This window comes from Haliotis asinina, chromosome 7 (assembly GCF_037392515.1).
Source record: "Haliotis asinina isolate JCU_RB_2024 chromosome 7, JCU_Hal_asi_v2, whole genome shotgun sequence".
Taxonomy (NCBI): Eukaryota; Metazoa; Mollusca; class Gastropoda; order Lepetellida; family Haliotidae; genus Haliotis; species Haliotis asinina.
Window position 1 is genome coordinate 33,194,302 of NC_090286.1, and position 20,190 is coordinate 33,214,491.

Consider the following 20,190-nt stretch of genomic DNA (forward strand, 5'->3'; position numbering starts at 1 on the left):
ACTGAAGAACTGGGTTTGATTCCCCACTTGGGTACAATGTGTACAACACCATTTCTGGTGTCCCCTAATGATATATTGCTGGATTATTGTGAACAGCAGTATGATATTTTATTCACTCAGGTGGGTCAGGCAACCAAGTGATTAATGTACCATTAACAAGGACACTAATCCTCAGTAACCACCTATTAGAAACTTGTGGGTGTAGTAATAAGATTTTTTTTCCAGGTTTCTTCACAGGCCCTGTGATGCAAAAAATAGAGGAACACTTGCACTTTCATGCTGTCCCCCTATTTTTTTCCCCCAGTATATGTAAGTACACACAAATGCACATACATACAAACAAAACTCGCATATGCAACAAACTGATGACTCAAACTTACAATTTATTCTGACATTTTCCAAGGGCATGCCAAAGTTAACAAGAACACACAATCCTACTGAGGTCACTCGACATTTCAAGTTCCCTTCCATCCATGTGTAGCACTACCGTAATGCAGTAGTGATGTCTCCAACCTGAGTGTATGGAAAATGTAGAATATTTCCTAAGTGTGGTAAACTCTGTGCTGCTTTTAAGATCTAATGACTTCCATCTTCCAGCTGTGGGATCTGATCAGAAAAGGTCACATGAGCCTTTGTCAAAAGGCCTTCATTAAGCATGTCAGTCTCATGCGATCTCGTTTCCCAACTGAGAGTCACTACTTCGGTGAGACAAATGTTGATTCAGCAATCTTCTACACAATCTTCATAATCAAAATTGGTGTTTACGAGACATGCCATTTGACAGACTAAACCAAATGGAATTTAGGATGAGTCCGATCACTTGAGCTTGATGCCTCGTTTTATGCCAGCACGAATACCTGTCATCTCTCCCGCGTACCTAGTCATTTCCGTCCTAGGCTCACGTACCTGAAAATACATAGACAATAGACAGTTACTACTAGTTCATTGTTCCTGGATTTTTGTACAAGAAAACATGAAAAGTGGTGGACCACATACATAGTACACTCCAACAGACAACTGAAAGTTCATCTAGTATTTGAAGATCACAGTGCTTCAGACTTTCAAACAAGAGGACTTCAGTGTCATCAAGTGTTTGATAATAATAATAACAACAATGATTTTTGTGCCTAGAATCCAATGTGATTTGCTCTCAGGCGATACATTATTACCCTGATGGAGTGTAATTTCTAAGCTGCTGCTAAGCGCGACTGTATAGGTCTGTACATCCACTTTTCAGGTACCTATTTTAAACATCTCAGTGGATGAACCTTTAGGTGAGAGGCCAGCTTGCTAACCCTAACACAGTGCTCCACACATTGTTCACTATGCAACTTCTATTTTAAGTGTTCTTAGTAATATATTGCTGCACACAAGGTATTCTGTATTGGCTATGCTTCCATATGTATAGTTGTAAATGAAGCATTAATGAAGTGGTGAACAGGGCCAAGCCTGACTAGTATTAATAAACGCACAAACTACTGTGCTCATTTTTCATTTAATGGTATAGTTTGAGTATAAGGCGCTCTGATTCAGGCACATCACCTTTTCACAGCGCTATGTATAATGCTATCCCCAGTCATTGTACATGAAATGCTCACATTGCCAGCACAACCCCTCAGGTACCCATTTTACAGCTGGGTGATTTGTTCAACTTATTGCTGGTGATCAGATTTCTACCTTGGTTATTTTAGACTTGTTCTGACTGTCCTAAAATTCAGTACAGTATGTTTCCATTGCATGTTACATAGAGGCTTCCAAAATTACTTTTGAGTGTATACTTGGGAATATGTTCTCATCGAAAGCTGCATGAACTTGCAGTGTTTGAAGCATCAGCTGAGACCATTGAACTGATATCGCTGTTGAGGGGTTGCAACAGATGTATAACGTAGGCCACAAATTGCTTCTTTACATGCAATAATGTAAGGCCATAACCTGAGTTTGCTCCCTTTAGTCTGAATCGTATCATTTCAACGGAATACAACTTGCTAAAACAATGAACATACAGGACCCTAATGGGATATTATAAGTTGTTAACTGGTCCCGAGGGTGTTATGGTTTGATGTACCTCAATGTTTGTTTATGTTCCCTGAGCCCTTCAAGCAAACAACTATCAAGGATACAACAACACCTCAGTGTTAATTCTGAACTGTTTGAAGCATGGGTATCAGATCATACACTTCAGCCAACTTGTGTCAATCAAACAATTCGAATCTTGGATCTTGTTCGTTTTCAAGAAGGTATTGTCTGAGTAAAGTCAACGTGATGTAATTCCCCTTCTTAATATTCACAGGGACTACATTTGAACCTTTTATCAAAATATATTTAATGAAATGCGAGGCAAATCTTTTCATAGATATTGCTAGATTTTGCAGACGACAAATTTAGGATTATCTCTCTTCCACTGATTTGTATTTGCAAAACATTAGTAATTTCCATGCATAATGCATGATTCAATGTTATTCGAAATAATGAAGCTCTACCACAAAGTTCCGAATGAGTTGTCACTGGCAGCGGACAATGGAATGTACCTCACTGTAAGTTGTAACAGAAGAGCGCTTAGCCAATCAGAAAGCAACATTTATGTGTGAGGTAAAATAAATAGGTTTATTATGGTGAAAAATAACCAGTATCATATATCACTTATGCCAAGCAACCATTGTTTCTGTATTACATTGTCTGCAACATCATTAAACAAGCGAATGTGGCATCAATGAACAGGCCAGTCACAACAGGTCTGAAGCCTGTCAGGACGTGTTTGCTTAATAAAATATGAATGGATAAATGGGTAGGCTATAACACATCAGTAATGACTCCCTAATTAGGGGCTGGTTACATCTGGGTGGAAGTTCCATGTTTGCTCTATTAGACTTGAGCTCATACAGTGTTTGTATTTTCCCCATCACTCACCTGTCCCTTCCTGCGGACCTTGGCCTTCTCAAACTTCTTCCTGTGTTTGACCCTGGGGTTCCTCTGTTCTCTTTTCCTCTTTGGGGTCATGCCTTTGTTCTTGGCAATCTGGCAAACACGCAATCCAAGTTTAGAATGAGTACAGGAAACCTGTCAACTGACCTACCATCTTCTGCAAACAATTTACTTCTGTCGTCATTTCCATATACATTTTACAATAGCTGACCCTTTAAAATGAAAATTGGGAAATACGTTTCCAACCATTTTATCAAGGCTAATTACAATCACTTGGATCACTGCATTATTCAAATGTATTTAGGAGTTTATTCTAGAATAGAGTTAGAATAGGCTTCCAGCAAAAGTGAAAGAATTAATGGATCTAGCCATGAGATATTTCTTTATTGAGTATCATCAAACCATGATAGCAAAGGGGGTTGTATAAATTATCAATCACACTGCTTTTAGCAATATTCCAGCAATATCATGGCAGGGGACTCTAAATATCTTCACACGTTGTACCCATGTGGGGAATTGAGCCTTGTCTAGAAGTGCCACAGGCAAATGCCACCACTGCCCTTTATCAGAATCTGACTTGGTAGCTTGATTATCACATGCAAATATTACTATGAGTAACATTTAGGAAACAAAAATTGAAAACATTTTATCCTGTATCGGTATATTTTTTTATCACCTGAAACATCAGAGGTAGCTCTTCCTCCTTCAGATGAGTGAGTGAGTTTAGTTTTATGCTGCACTCAGCAATATTCCAGCTATATGGCAGCGGTCTGTAAATAATCGAGTCTGGACCAGACAATCCAGTGATCAACAACATGAGCATCGATGTGAGCAATTGTCAACCAAGTCAGCGACCCTGACCACCTGATCCCATTAGTCGCCTCTTACAACAAGCATAGTTGGCTTTTATGGCAAGCATGGGTTGCTCCGGGACTTTCATGGGTCTCCTTCAGATGAATGAAGAAACATGTTACACTGTACATATACCTGGTATGTTATTGCTCGCTTCCCCTCTTCCTCCTCCTCATCATTTGGCTCTGCTTGCTCCTTGACACCTTCCTCCAACCTGAATAGCCATTCATAGCCATACATCAGCATTCATAGAAATATCATATAGAAATATACAAAGCTTTTAGGGCTAATGTGTTGCAATATTTTCTACCATGATCAGCTGATCTGAGTTCCAATCCTGGATTCAGTCTGATTATGATCTTTGTATGCACTTGATGTTTCACTACAGTCATGAAACTGTTTTCTGTGAGTTATTTGCTAACAGAGTGAGGTCACACTAACCTTGCTTTAGATTTTCAAAGCTCTCTTAGCACTAAGATAGTCGTAAGTTAATATTAATGTATGGCACTTACAGTTATCTTGGAGCTAAGAGAGCTTCGAAAATCTAGACCCTTATCCTTAACGTTGTAAAATGGACAAAAAAAGGGCAATATACATGACTTACTCATCATCATCATCTTCATCATCGTCATCATCATCATACATGTTGCGACCTTTCTTCATCATATTGTAGTACTCCAGAGCATCCTTCTCGGCCTGGGTCTCAAACCTATCAGTCTGTTTCTTCACCTACAACACCATACAAACAGGTGTTTGTTGATGTAGTACTTACTACATAATGGGTCTCAAACCTATCAGTCTGTTTCTTCACCTACAACACCATACAAACAGGTGCTTGTTGATGTAGTACTTACTACATAATGAAAAAAAACAACATGCATGTATTACATAGTGTGCAGAAACTGTTCATTGCTCTCATCATGAACTTCATTTAAAGGAAACTTTGCATCTGAAGTTAGTCAACAAAGACAATAAATTTAATTAGAACTTCATCCAATTGTTTTAAAAACAGTGTGGGAATTTGATGTTCTAAATTTGATGTTATTAAACAAACTGATCAAGGTATCTGTGCGTACTGTGATAAATCTGGTTCATATGTAGTATGAACATTTGATAGGCAATGTATATAGTATACTTAAAATAAAGAAGGTAACAATTTTCATTGAATGCTGTTACCAAAACAATGTGAAGTGTTATTAGGAATCATGGAAGGGGGTTGAAAATCTTAAATACTGTAATTCAGACTAATCTGAGATGCACAGATAATCCAATTACTGAATGTAAGACAATAGGTGTTGAAATGCAGGTACAAGTTTGAGCTGGGAAGAATCCAAATTTACTCCTAAGGTAATCCACTCCCAATTACTCGACCCTACCAAGGTACCCGTTGCATGTCAGGTGCTGGGGAAACACATGTGTCCTTGAGATTAAGGTCAGGTTTACCTTTGCTGGTGGTTCAGTGTCTTTGCCTCTTGTCCTGTCCTTCAGTTTCCTTTTGAGTTTCTCAGCCTTCTTACTGAAATATCAGGAACATTCAGACCACAATAAGTCTCAGGTAGGATGTAAAGCACAGTTAAAGTTCTGTTTAGCTTTAGTTTGCAATTGTCCAGCTATACCTGATAAAGGTATACACAGAAATTTACCTGCGTCCTATAAGCATAAAAATTGACAATGAATGCAAGAAAATAGATTAGGGATGCAGAAAAAGTCCTAATACTTTTTTTCTAAAATGTTGATCATGTAAAAATAAGTTCACTGAAAACACTGAAAATCACAGTCTGCTACTAGCTGTGTTATGTTATCATTTGCAGTTTAATTACTGTGATGATCATGTGACAGGATGAAATATTTGTAAATATTCTGTGTTTTTATTCTTTAGTTTTAACTGAATTAAATATTCAGTTTAGCATATTTTTAAACACTATATACTTCACTCTCCAGTTTCTCTAAGCTTTCTCTCAGCTTACAATCACCCTGAGTACTGCCACACAATAGCCAGCCCAAGCACGCCACTCAGCGTCCCTTTGTCATAAACCTTGTCAGCTTACTAGCTGTCCCCTGTTTAAAGTTTGCTGTCTATTAGCAGTTGAGTTTTAACATTTCTACTGGTCACAAAGCACATTTGGATGATTTGATTCGGACATTTAGTTTGTTGGAGCTGTCGGCATCATTTCCAGAGGTTAGTCTCTTTCAATACTTTTTATGGTTGTACATATTAATGTCATGCGTACAGTCTATATATGCTTTGATAATTTGGCTGCTTTGTCATATTGTAGGTATGTAGTTTGTGATAATTAGTTGTTTTGCAGATTGCAATAAACCATGAGTTAAATTATTTAAAAATAGTAAATAATTCGGTAAGTGATATATATGTACATTGTGTAAATGCGTGATGCGTGAATGTGTATGTTATGTGTAAATGTATGAATGTATAATGTGTAAATGAAAGAATGCATGTAAGAATGAAGCAGGGTTTTACCAATAAATATATTTTAAGTGTTTCCCATTGATCAACAATTCCTAAACGTATTTGTTTGCATTGTTGTTGCTGCCATTCGATTAGTCTGCACAGTGTGTATATATGTTTCATTTATTTGTGCAGATGCAGCTGTATTGCTCGTGCAGCTGTTGTGTCTTTAAGTCAGCAGACCCAGGTCCACATACTTGGTGGGTTCAGTGTATTTAACGCATTATGTAATGATTACTTGATATATTCAATGTATGATATTAGTTTGTTTCTCCATGTGATATGATGTGTACATAGACATTTGTGTTCTATGTATGAATTAAAGTATACAAGTATGTGGAATCTGCTATCAATTAAGTGTGGAGGCAATGTGTATGAAATGGCTCAGCAACGATAATATTCTGTAAATGGTTATATATAGACACAGATTGTATTAATGACTGATATTATCTATCAGCATATACTTACGTTGTACCTAAAGGATGTTTTATTTGTTTCAGGGTTTTTTCTACATGAGTATAAATAAAGACCATATTGCGAACACCACCGTGTCTGTTCATATATTGAGACAGTTCCGGTTTCAATCATGATACACAATACAATAACAGTACTGCAACAATATCATAAATTAGTATTAATAGTAATATTTAAATATCTGGGATCCCCATTATGTAGTCCAGGACCCCTGAAATTTAAGAGTATGAGTCCCAAGGACCCTCAAATACAGAACTCAAGATAAATCCCTGTTTATTACTCACCCATTGAAGATATCACTGTTTAATAATTTTACGAAGTTATTACACATTGTGTAACAACATTGTGTAATGCTGTACATATGACGTCAAAGTGTTTTACAGTTATGACGTCACAATGCTAATACCTCTGTCACAATAGTATTAGACCTTGTTTGACTTGCCGAAAGCCAAGTGTCACCACACTCGTTGAATTCTTAGAAAAGAAGTACTTCGCTCGATATTATTTTGCTAATGTTGGGTGAGTAATAAAATACTAAGCTAATTCCTGTGTAACACCATATTTATGGAACTCGTGAATGGTATCGTTTAGTCTTCTCTTTATACATAATATACACTGGACCATAAAAATATATGATGGATATCATAAGCCACACTCTACAACATTGTAATCGTCAAAGTATGACCAAGCAAGTCAGTATAGTGAATGAGTGAGTGAGTGAGTGAATTAGTGAGTGAGGTGAGTTTAAGTCCATGCTCAGCAATATTCCAGCACCAGATATCAACAGCATGAGCATCAGTCTAAGTTGGGATGTCATGACATGTGTTAACCAATGCCTGTGATTCTGACCACCTGATCTCATTAGTCCCTGCCTATAACAAGTCTAGGTTACTGAAAATCAATTCGAACCCATATCTTCACGTGTGAGTGAGTTTAGTTTTACGCCGCACTCAGCAATATTCCATCTATATGACAGAGGTCTGTAAATAATCGAGTCTGGACCAGACAATCCAGTGATCAACAACATTAGCATCGATCTGCGCAGTTGGGAACCGATGACATGTGTCAACTAAGTCAGTGAGCCCGACCATCCGATCCTGTTAGTCACCTCTTACAACAAACATAGTTGCCTTTTATAGCAAGCAAGGGTTGCTGAAGGCCTAGTCTACCCTGGACCTTCACTGGGTCTCTTTACATGTAGTATAGCCAGTAATAGCTCCAAGGTGATAGCATTGTTTTATAATGACCAGCATCTCAAGTAGCAGTTTCAACTCACATGATCCCTGCTGTTTGTTCGCGGGGGTGTGTGAGGTCCACGTCCTCCCCATTCTTCAGTCGCTCCAGAATATCATCAATCTCAGGCTTCAGCTTGGAATCTAGAGGCTCCAACTGTTTCATCAGCTGTGAACAGGAAAATGATAAAGTGGAATTTGTTGAGTGCAGTGTCAGGCCACTAACCAAACCCTACAGGCATGGTACTGATAAACTTGCAATCCCAATCAGAGGGGAACTAGGGTTGGATTTGATTTCAGAAATAAGGGTGCAGCTCCCTCAAACAAATGGGCTACCCTACTCTTCATTGGGAAGAATAGACCTTGGCTTATGAGACTGAGATTGTGTAAGTGCTGCAGGTAGGTAGGTCCTACATGCTGCACCAGACTCCTTGTCTCAGGGTGCAACTGTGCTTGTACATGGGAGATTGTGTAGGTGTTACATGCTGCACCAGACTCCTTGTCTCAGGGTGCAACTGTGCTTGTACAAGGGAGATTGTGTAGGTCCTACATGCTGCACCAGACTCCTTGTCTCAGGGTGCAACTGTGCTTGTACAAGGGAGATTGTGTAGGTCCTATATGCTGCACCAGACTCCTTGTCTCAGGGTGCAACTGTGCTTGTACAAGGGAGCTTGTGTAGGTCCTATATGCTGCACCAGACTCCTTGTCTCAGGGTGCAACTGTGCCTGTACAAGGGAGATTGTGTAGGTCCTACATGCTGCACCAGACTCCTTGTCTCAGGGTGCAACTGTGCTTGTACAAGGGAGATTGTGTAGGTCCTACATGCTGCACCAGACTCCTTGTCTCAGGGTTCAACTGTGCTTGTACAAGGAAGATTGCGTAGGTCCTACATGCTGCACCAGACTCCTTGTCTCAGGGTGCAACTGTGCTTGTACAAGGGAGATTGTGTAGGAGTTACATGCTGCACCAGACTCCTTGTCTCAGGGTGCAACTGTGCTTGTACAAGGGAGATTGTGTAGGTCCTACATGCTGCACCAGACTCCTTGTCTCAGGGTGCAACTGGGCTTGTACAAGGGAGATTGTGTAGGTCCTACATGCTGCACCAGACTCCTTGTCTCAGGGTGCAACTGTGCTTGTACAAGGGAGATTGTGTAGGTCCTACATGCTGCACCAGACTCCTTGTCTCAGGGTTCAACTGTGCTTGTACAAGGGAGATTGTGTAGGTCCTACATGCTGCACCAGACTCCTTGTCTCAGGGTGCAACTGTGCTTGTACAAGGGAGATTGTGTAGGTCCTACATGCTGCACCAGACTCCTTGTCTCAGGGTGCAACTGTGCTTGTACAAGGGAGATTGTGTAGGTCCTACATGCTGCACCAGACTCCTTGTCTCAGGGTGCAACTGTGCTTGTACATGGGAGATTGTGTAGGTCCTACATGCTGCACCAGACTCCTTGTCTCAGGGTTCAACTGTGCCTGTACAAGGGAGATTGTGTAGGTCCTACATGCTTCACCAGACTCCTTGTCTCAGGGTGCAACTGTGCTTGTACAAGGGAGATTGTGTAGGTCCTACATGCTGCACCAGACTCCTTGTCTCAGGGTGCAACTGTGCTTGTACAAGGGAGATTGTGTAGGTGTTACATGCTGCACCAGACTCCTTGTCTCAGGGTGCAACTGTGCTTGTACAAGGGAGATTGTGTAGGTCCTACATGCTGCACCAGCCTATTTGTCTCAGGGTTCAACTGTGCTTGTACAAGGGAGATTGTGTAGGTCCTACATGCTGCACCAGACTCCTTGTCTCAGGGTGCAACTGTGCTTGTACAAGGGAGATTGTGTAGGTCCTACATGCTGCACCAGACTCCTTGTCTCAGGGTTCAACTGTGCTTGTACAAGGGAGATTGTGTAGGTCCTACATGCTGCACCAGACTCCTTGTCTCAGGGTGCAACTGTGCTTGTACAAGGGAGATTGTGTAGGTCCTACATGCTGCACCAGACTCCTTGTCTCAGGGTGCAACTGTGCCTGTACAAGGGAGATTGTGTAGGTCCTACATGCTGCACCAGACTCCTTGTCTCTGGGTGCAACTGTGCTTGTACAAGGGAGATTGTGTAGGTCCTACATGCTGCACCAGACTCCTTGTCTCAGGGTGCAACTGTGCTTGTACAAGGGAGATTGTGTAGGTCCTACATGCTGCACCAGACTCCTTGTCTCAGGGTGCAACTGTGCTTGTACAAGGGAGATTGTGTAGGTGTTACATGCTGCACCAGACTCCTTGTCTCAGGGTGCAACTGTGCTTGTACAAGGGAGATTGTGTAGGTCCTACATGCTGCACCAGACTCCTTGTCTCAGGGTTCAACTGTGCTTGTACAAGGGAGATTGTGTAGGTCCTACATGCTGCACCAGACTCCTTGTCTCAGGGTGCAACTGTGCTTGTACAAGGGAGATTGTGTAGGTCCTACATGCTGCACCATCATGATACACCTGGGCATATATACGAGTGAAGATTAGTCTCCTTTAATTCACTAGACTCGTGATGACAACATGGAAAGGGGCTTATTGAAGAGAATGTGTAACTCACGTTTCTGTACTGCACCAGTCTCTTGACAACTGGGTGGTTCTCGGCTGCAATGTGCTTTGCCTTCAGCATGAGGTAGAAGCTTACATTGATACAGTAACTGCAACATACACGATGAGCAAAAATCAATTACTATGGACTCATAATCAAATATTGAGTCCAAAGGTTAATTGTCTTTTGTTTAAATTTAGACTCAGCAGTGATCCTTTGTCAGTAAGGTCGAAGGTGATTCCTAAGCAAGAGTATGTCACCTCATTGCCAGGAAGTTACCACAACCAAAAATCCTCTTTGTCAGTAAGCCTATGAAAATATGTTGGCTGTTGCCATTTTTCATTCTGTCTGAGATTTGCATTTCAAACACATTAGCTCTTTACTGAGGGACACTTACTTCATATTGAGGTGAAATCTTGTCCTGACGTAATTAGCAGCACTGCCATGAAGTTTGCCTTCATTGACAAGGTTCAGCAATGGTTGGAAAATGTCTTTGACTTCTGTCATCTGAAGTCAGTAAAAGGAACAATATTAATCCAATTAAAAAAGCCTCATTCTTCTGTAGATTCATGAGAAGAAACTCTCTTCAATAAGTTCAAACTTCAGCCCTTATTTTCTTTAGTCTCAGCTGTGGACAACACTGCACATCATGTTTAAGTTCTTTACAATATTGCCCACCTTGCAGATATAGTCCTCGATGAGGGTCAAAAGTTCTGGAGATTCTTTCTTCAGGAGCTGTAGGAGGACATAGCACAAAGAAAATGATTGCAACTGTACACCTCATATCTTCAATACAGCATCATGGTTCATTGCAACAACACAACTTTGTTTAATCATCTGAGACGTCATAACACCCTGATGTGGCTCAAATAGCTTTAAATATTTGAGAACAAATCGGCAGTTCGTAAGGTGATGACATGAGTCACATCGTTTGTTATTATGGCTCATTTAACCTACCTCCAACTTTTCCCTTTTGGAGAGTTTGGTCAAATCTTTCATAACCTTGCCCTCCTCTTTCACTTCCTTCTTCTTTGTGGGCTAAATGGACAGAAATATTGATCCTTTAAACAACTAAAAGAAACACATGGATGATGTTGGGGGCGTGGTGGGTGAGCTGTCTAAAGCAACAGGCTACTAGTCCAGCGAGCTTGGAGGTGCCAGGATCGAGCCCACCTGTAACGGGGTGTAAAGAACCTTGGAGCCAACTTTGTGTGCAGACTCTTTCAGTGTTGTCACAACACCTTGTGAGCAGTATACAACCCTGTGCACTTAAAAGAACCCACGAATCTGTTGGTAGATGACCAGATGGTGGCCACACGAATACATGCAAAACACCTAGTAGTAGGTACAGCAACGTGCAGTAAACATGGACAAAGTACTGTGACCATCTGTCCCAGTCCACCTAGCTGTGAATGGGTACCTTGTAAGGATGGGAAAGCCACATTAACTCGATGGGCCTGGTAGGCTGCAAGAGTTGTATGCTCCCAAGGGAGCTGAGACTGAAAATACTATGTGCCGTTGTGATGGACATCCAATGATTGAGGGAAAAACAAAGCACCCTTGAGCAGTTGAACTAACTGGATATCGGCGCTTTACAAATATCTAGTTGTATTGTATGTTTAGAAATGATTTTGTCTGTTTGGCAATGCAGTGATCAACAGCATCGATCATAGATGTATGCAATAGGGATATGTCTTGTGTCCCCTAAGTCAGCAGTGAAACCACATGATCCTGTCAGTCAACTTTTATGACAAGCATGGTTTGCTGGAAAACACGGATCTTCATGTGTATGGATGTGATGGTACAGCTGTGTCATGTCACACTATCAATAAACCGCAACACCTTACCTTGACCTTAAAGGCGTCAAGTCCAAAGTCCTGGTCACTCATCTCCTCTGCCATTTTCCTCTGAAGAGCCAGGGCCTCCTTCTCCTCCATAGCAGCGTTTCCTGTCTCCTCATCTGACCCTGACAAATCTGGCAACCATCAGGAGACATTACTCATCAGAACATTCATGTTACATGGAGTCTTGTGTTCTTGTGTGAATTGGTAGACCATAAGCAGTTGCTCCACCAAAACACAATAACAAGACTGATAAACCAGTTGAACCAGAGAATCATAAGCATTTGCACAAACAGATGACATAATAACTACTTGCATAACCAAATCACAAACCTCAACACCTGACCAACGAATAATACAGCTAAAAATCCTGAACACTTGATTACACCCCAACACCTGGCAACTGGAGCACACCCAAACACCTGGCAACTGGAGTACACCCAAACACCTTAAAGCAGGAGTACACCCCAACACCTGGCAACTGGAGTACACCCAAACACCTTACAGTTGGAGTACACCCGAACACATGACAACTGGAGTACACCCAAACATCTGGCAACAGGAGTACACCCCAACACCTTACAGCTGGAGTACACCCTTCCACATGACAACTTGAGCATACCCAAACACCTGACAACTGGATTACCCCGTAACGCCTGACAACTGGATTACACCCACACAATCTAACAACTGGATTACCCTTTTACACCTGACAACTGGACCTATATTGAAACACCTGACAACCTTATTACACCCCAACATCACAGGCGCTCATGTCATTGGGAGGATTAAAGATTTTTTTAATGTGAAAATTATGAGGTGACTCCCGAGTGTACCCCACCCGCCTGCTTTGCCACCAGCTACTCTACCATCGCATGCAGTCGATTAAAACTTCATCTAAACATAATCATGGGTGACTGGCCTATCAATCAATCTCATGACACCTACCAGTTCTTAACATCCAAACAACTTACCAAACTTGTTATCAATGATGTCAGCATGGTAGAACCTGTTCCGCTTTGCTCCCCATGCCTTGCTGTCTGGAAGGCCTGTAAACAATACACACACATTAAGATGCACTGCTAATAATTCAATTATACCTTCATAATAGATAGGGCAAAAAAACAAAACAAAACATTTTAACTATTTTAATCACATGTGTTCATTGTATGTGAAACTAAGTTTGCTCTTGGAACTGAGCACATTATCATTTGCTTTGTCTGTAACAAATTCTTCACATGATGTGACGACTATCATGGTCCTTACTGTAAACATACTTTTTTGGTGCTTGGTGCAAATTTTGTGGTATCAGCAGTTTAGACTACATTGCGTGGCTAATTATTTGCACAATCAATATCTGTCAAAACAGAACATGTGACCAATTTCAGTGGAAGCCAAAACACGCCTTATTGTTTTCTCTAATTTGGCAATAGGATTTGGCTCATTAATTATTTTCAGGACATGATTTGGGAAATCCATTTCAGCAAACAGTTAAGTATGATTCTTTACGCTACTATCAGTTATCATTTTAAGATTCCTGTAGATTTCTGTCACCAAACTTGATGTGTTATGGTAACAACTTAGAGGCATGGGTAGAGTGAATGAAAGAAAGGTTTATTCACTGTGTATAAATTTTCTCGGTAAAATGTTTTGAGCGAAAAGCATGAAATAAAACTTGCAGTGTGTTAACACATTTACAATATTTTTAATTTTGCTTGTTTGGTTGTCGTCGTTCAACACAGCAGTGGGCAATATCCCAGTTATATGGTGGTGGTCCTACATACTCATGTCTGGACCAGACAATCTAGTGATTAACAGCATCAATTTATGCAACTGGGATATGATGACAAGGGTCTACCAATTGCACAACAGCGATCGTGACAACCCAGTCCCATTAGTTGCCTCTTTCAGCAAGGATGGATTGCTGAATATCAATTCAAGTCCAGATCTTCAAGGGTCAGTTTTCTATAACCTGGAACTTGTGCAACAAATTCTGGACATGTAGAACTGACAATTATGGTCCTTGATGGTTGGTTCTAGCAAATAATTATTGATTTATTCTGTCAATCAGGTGACACATGAGCATATTTTTACGAATTTTTGGAGCCTGTTTCGGAACACAAGACTACTTCTGATAACCAAATGAGTGTGTGGGTTGGGTTTCATGTTTTTAGTAATATGCCAGCAATATCTACAGAAATGGGCTTCCAAAACTGTGCTCATGTCAACTGTGACCAACTGATGCTATTCCGAGTTGAACGAAAAATTGTTTCATGCCCCTCTGAGAGGATCTGATATCAATGTATGAACACCAAAAATATTTAAAACAGGACTGATAGCTATTCCTGCTTAATTCCAATGGCATGGCTGTTTACTGAAGCACATGTGTATTACAGCTCTCAAAAGACTTAATCTGTTTTAGAGTCAGGATTATTTTTTTTAAACAAATGAATCCATCTGCAGTCTGATACAGATTCAATCATGACATCCATCAATAGGGGATGAGTCTTTTTTGAGTTTATGAAAAGGGGTGAGTGGTGATGATGCCTCCATGTGAGGACTTGAATCTTGAGCCTCTGGCATGTAATGCAAAGCCCTTAATCACTAGATTACAACAACACCCCTGAATCACTTGAAACAAGTCATTTAAGTGACCTCACCGTCATCTTCTCCCTCTTCCTCAAGGTCACTGTCCATCTTCTTCTGGATGTGATGCTGACGATAGCGACGGAGCTGGGTCTTGTACATTCGGATCTCATCATCGTCATCCTCAGAGCTCAGGAGCTCATCATCAGCAACAACATTCATGACCTCCTCCTACACATCAAATACAGAGCAGCTTCTCACTGAACATGCAAGAGCTGCACTAACAATATAATACTAAGTACTTTCATCTTCCTATCAGTATCAATACCTTGGATATTCTGTATCAGAGATACTACTCAACTCCAGAAAAGGAAACTGGTATACTTCTGAGTTCATAACATTACTGGCAAACATTATTCTATACTGTGAATAGTGACGTGGTAAGTGGGGTAAGTCAAGAAACAATATTGCTATCAACATTTGAGTAGCACATTTTGCATACAAGCAGACATGATGTACCAATATCCAAACAATGGCATATACCAGCCAAAAAGTCCAATCTTGATGGCACATTAAAACAAAAAATAAATAAATGAAAACTGAACTTGAAAGTAACACCTTCCTAACAATATTTTTCCATATTTACACAACTTTTTAAGATCCAACAAAACTTGATTCTGGTGTCATCACTGCAATAAACCATCCTATAAACTTGAGATACAGTCAAGGTATGATAAACATGCAAATCAACTTCTCCTCATTCGCTTTGAACATCCATGTAAAGTTAACATCTTTAAAAACTCTTGTCACACTTCACCAACCACAATAGTACACAAACACAGCTGCCAATTGTTTGACACTGTATCATGTGACACTGTATTGTGAGTGAGACAGGTTCAATATACAGTAAAACCCAGATAAGTGAAACTCCAAGGGACCATGACAAAAGTTGCTACTTATCCATATTATGGTGAGGTGGCTTCACTATATAGTAAAAGTCCAAGTGATGCCACTTAACCTCAGTTATATACATCACAAATATTTTACATATATACAACAAAACCTGTAATCAAAATGTCACATTGTTAGAATTTATTTCTATTAGTAAATTAATGGTTTTGGAGAGCATATTTCTCCAACCACTGCATCAGAATTCATGCTGTTGTATTATGGGGTATGTTATAACTAAATCACCGATAGATCAATGTGGAGGTGTGCACAGCTGATTACCATTTCCATCTTTGTGTACAAAAGGAATATGCATGGCATTCTTAATCCCTGCATTCAATACACAAAACCTAGTATAAACAAATTAGGACTGAAATGGTACATAATCTTGTCTTATGATGTTTAATTACAAATTTGATGTGTTCACTAGTATGGTAAGGTTGTTTTGAGATAACTCTATATAGTAGTGAGAGATCTTAATTACTGTTGAGTGAATCCACAATGACTGGTCAAAGTATTGCCACTTATTGGACGAAATTTCTGTTTCAAAATGTCTGAAGGGACCGATGGAAGGGTCCAACATGAAATAATAATGAATAATCAACACTATTGCTTGGATCGGAGAAAAGGTTAGTTTATCTAGGGTTGCCACTTATCAGGAGTTTACTTACTGGGGATTCACTGTATTTAAACGAAGTTTTTAAACTGACAACATACAAAACAAGTATAAGTAGTATAATAGACAATGGTGTTATGTCATAAGAGAATTATTACCATCATTTGTTTTCCTATCATATATTTAATATATTTGGAATAAGATATATGTATTTCAGCCAGATAACATAATGTTATTGCTAGTTTGTCATATTTATGACATAAAAATACACAATGCTTATAATCTCGATTTCTCGATAGTATAAAGGATATGGTGAACTTGACATACCTCTTCATCAGAGTCCTCCAAGTGACTTTCCTTATATCCCTCATCAAGGAGCACCTGTGATGGAAAAGAATGTACTGGAGGTGAGTGGACAGATCATGCCATGGCAAATGCACAACAGTCAGAGACTATGTTTGTGAGACCTCAAGGCTCTGACAAGGCCCTCAAAACATTGCAGTCAGCGGAAAAGATCTTTATGGACAAAACATTCTCTTCCTGTCCTCGACTATGGAACAAGGTATATGTCATTCATGTGATGTCAGATTCCACCATGTACCCACTGGTCTTCCAGATCGTCAGAGAGCAACCTATACCAGACTCTTCAACCTCCTCAATCAGCAAGTCTCTCCAGCATAACCATACAAACACTTTCTGGTTCACTGAACTGATTCAGAATACTGAATTTTTGGAGAGAGCAAAATTTGTGCAGATCCAGTTTGGAGCAGCTCCACCACCCAAGAAGGCTGTCTACAAAGCAAAAGAGTATCGCCTTGTCCAACTCAAGGAACAGCTTCAACACTGTGAGAAGACATCTCTTCAGTTCCTGGATGCAGTTGGTCCATTGATGACCAAGTGATGGATATGAAGTGACTGATGCACTATGAGTGATTGACAGCAAGATTGATGAAGACTATGACTGACTTTGAGAGTGATAAAGTGTGAGAGTGATAAAGTGTGACATTGAGTGTGATAAAGTGTATGAATGAAATTTCACTTGTAACAACTTGTAAATATCCTTGAAATATAAGATCACTTGATACACTGTCAAAATTCTTTACATGGGTGATATGATTTTCTTATTCAAGGGTACAGCCTCATAATCATGGATGCAACCAACCATAAAAATTGTTGTTTTAGCGGGTCTGCAATTTGGGTGGATGCAGATACTGATCAACAGCATCATTTTTGACACAACGAGGATATGATGACGTGTCAACCACGTCAGTGAGTCTGACCACTTGACCCTGTTAGTCGCCTCTTACAACATGGAAGGGATGCTCAAGACCAATTCTAACCCATGTCATACAAAATATGGGCTCCAAAACAGGTACCAAACATGTCTATGAAAAACTTAGGGATACAAAACTACTGCATCACTAAATGGCTTCTTACCATACAAACATATTATACAGACAAACCATTTGTCTGGTCATATTTTGAAACACTGTAGTGATTACAAATGCTCCCATTTGTCCTCTACTTGCCATTTGTTCATCTATAATCAAGTGAACATCTAGAGGGAGAAATCATTTTAACATTACAACTGTGTGTCAACTTATGCAACAAACATTACTTCTGCGATGGTACTTTCTAAATGTTCTGCATGTCTTGATGCAGTACTTGCCCTAGACATACAAATTTAGGAATCATCACTACTCCCTTGTGTCATGAGAGGGAGTGTTGTACATGTCCTTGGGAGTCAACTTCAGTTTGGAACTTTCATCAAGATATCAACTGTGATTGTTTAATGATGACCCACACAATCAACAATGAAGCAAGCTTCCATATTCACTGCATATTTGAGATGATTTGTACATCAAATATGCAGGTTTTCTGCATCAGTGCAAACATTCATTCCACTTTGAAGGTTACCTCATGTGATCAACTTACCTTATTTCTCCCTTCATGGAAGTCATCAATGTCGTCATGGTAGTAGTCTTGTGATTCAGGGTCTGGGTCATCATCTGAGGTGTACACATTCAGAGGCCTGCCCCCCTTACGTCCACTCTGGCCTCTGCATACGATTCAAAGATAATCAGTATTACAAATATTTAAAACTAGCTTGACGTTAGGTGTATAATATATCACAAAAAGGAAGAGATACCTACCCCTAATAATCCAATGTACTGTTGCTTCCAACTCCTAGCCATCAGGCCCCCCTAAGTAATTGAAGGAATTACAGCAAATTTGAAGGAATTGCATCTCAAATATAAACAAACGCAGCCCACTTGCTGGAGACTGGTGCTTCTTCCAACGACGCCATGTTTTGCTGCGTGAGTTTCCGCTCGCGACCGAAAAATCTCCGAAGATGGCCGATCGTGTTTCCAGTATTACCGACATTGCTTCCGATAGGGCCGATGTGTTTCTGTTATTACCGCTAAACTACCGATATCGCTGCAATTGTTTCGCGAGTGGGCTGTGTTTGTTTACATTTGAGATGCAATTCCTTCAAATTTGCTGTAATTCCTTCAATTACTTAGTGGGGCCTGGCCATGCACATGCTATAAATGAAGTCAATATCAATGTCCTGAGTCATTACAGCTGCTGGGGAGATTGTTAGCATGGGCACTTTCAGTACTTCTTGGGTCCTACTAAATATAACACTCTGGAGGTTTATACTAAATGACGCAGGTTTAAAGATCTATAAGCATAAATATATTAAATTCATAACGTATAAAAGTCATTAACACCGCACTTATTTAACAAAACTTTAACTCAAGGTCAACGTTTCACCAGAGATCTATTATATGGTCTCTGGTTTCACCGAACAAGGTTGCCAACCGTCGACTACTATCGTCAATCTTCATCACGAAAACAGGTGATTCTTCCGATCAAAAACCCAACGATATTGTTCACATGTGGCCCATGTATTCTAAGCAATTACTTGGAACAGGATTAATTTGGCTATCTAACGTAAAGTTATCGGAATCACTTGTTAACGTAAATATAGATATCTAGTTTTACCGTTTTCCCATATCTGTATCAATGCGATCCGATACCACACGTGCTTAAAATCAAATAGAGTCGTCTCCCTTGAACCTTAAACTGGTTCTCCTTGTTCGCAGTTTATAGTACATTTAGGACCCGATAGACAGGGCACGGTCGTTTCTTAAATCCCGTCTCCAGACATTGGATTTTGTACCCGAATTCTGTTTCAGATTTGACAGACAATGTATTATACGTGAAGAAAACTGGTTTTCTCTAAAGCGACATTTCTCCATTTGCAGACAGAAATTACCTCAGAATATGTCAAAAGCATGTCTTACAATTTTTGTTTTGTGTATATTCAGAGACGTACCATGCATACCGATGTACATCATTATTCAGGCAAAAACGGACACATTTTCGCATATCAGTGTTAATGACCGCATGAACAACCATATGTGCAATTTAAATGAATGGATGAGAGGACGTATTTGATTATAAGAATTGTACATGTGTAAAGGTTTTCCGCCAGTTAACTCATGTAGTAGTACTTACAGTATTTTAATAGGCAAACCAATGAAGATCCTGGTTAGAAACTTTCGGGGGCATCTTTCTCCATACGTGCAGAGGTATTTTTGCAAGATGTCACTTTCTCTTCATTTTCTCCTCTACCAAACGACCCATGAATATTTGAAGTTAATTATAGGTCTTCAGCAATCCA

The 20,190-nt window shown here is 39.9% G+C and overlaps 1 protein-coding gene across 1 annotated transcript; it reads right to left on the reverse strand.

Annotated features, from left to right (window-relative positions):
* Nucleotides 1-353: 353 nt before the first annotated feature.
* LOC137290223 (something about silencing protein 10-like) lies at nucleotides 354-19,595 on the reverse strand. Its single transcript, XM_067820964.1, has 16 exons — nucleotides 19,509-19,595; nucleotides 18,435-18,558; nucleotides 16,827-16,880; nucleotides 15,010-15,166; nucleotides 13,324-13,398; nucleotides 12,356-12,483; nucleotides 11,466-11,546; nucleotides 11,187-11,243; nucleotides 10,906-11,015; nucleotides 10,521-10,617; nucleotides 7,992-8,116; nucleotides 5,218-5,290; nucleotides 4,379-4,503; nucleotides 3,910-3,988; nucleotides 2,908-3,015; nucleotides 354-906 (listed from the first exon to the last, which is right to left on the reverse strand). The coding sequence occupies exons 1-16, from the start codon at nucleotides 19,517-19,519 to the stop codon at nucleotides 817-819; spliced, it is 1,494 nt and encodes a 497-aa protein (XP_067677065.1). The 5' UTR covers nucleotides 19,520-19,595; the 3' UTR covers nucleotides 354-816.
* Nucleotides 19,596-20,190: the final 595 nt, after the last annotated feature.

Excerpts from the sequence above, each read along its gene's own strand:
- LOC137290223 (XM_067820964.1), bottom strand. Across the intron at positions 11,016-11,186 it reads TCGAGGACTATATCTGCAAG|ATGACAGAAGTCAAAGACAT; the intron begins GTGGGCAATATT and ends TACTGACTTCAG. Across the intron at positions 5,291-7,991 it reads GAACAAACAGCAGGGATCAT|TAAGAAGGCTGAGAAACTCA; the intron begins GTGAGTTGAAAC and ends CTGATATTTCAG.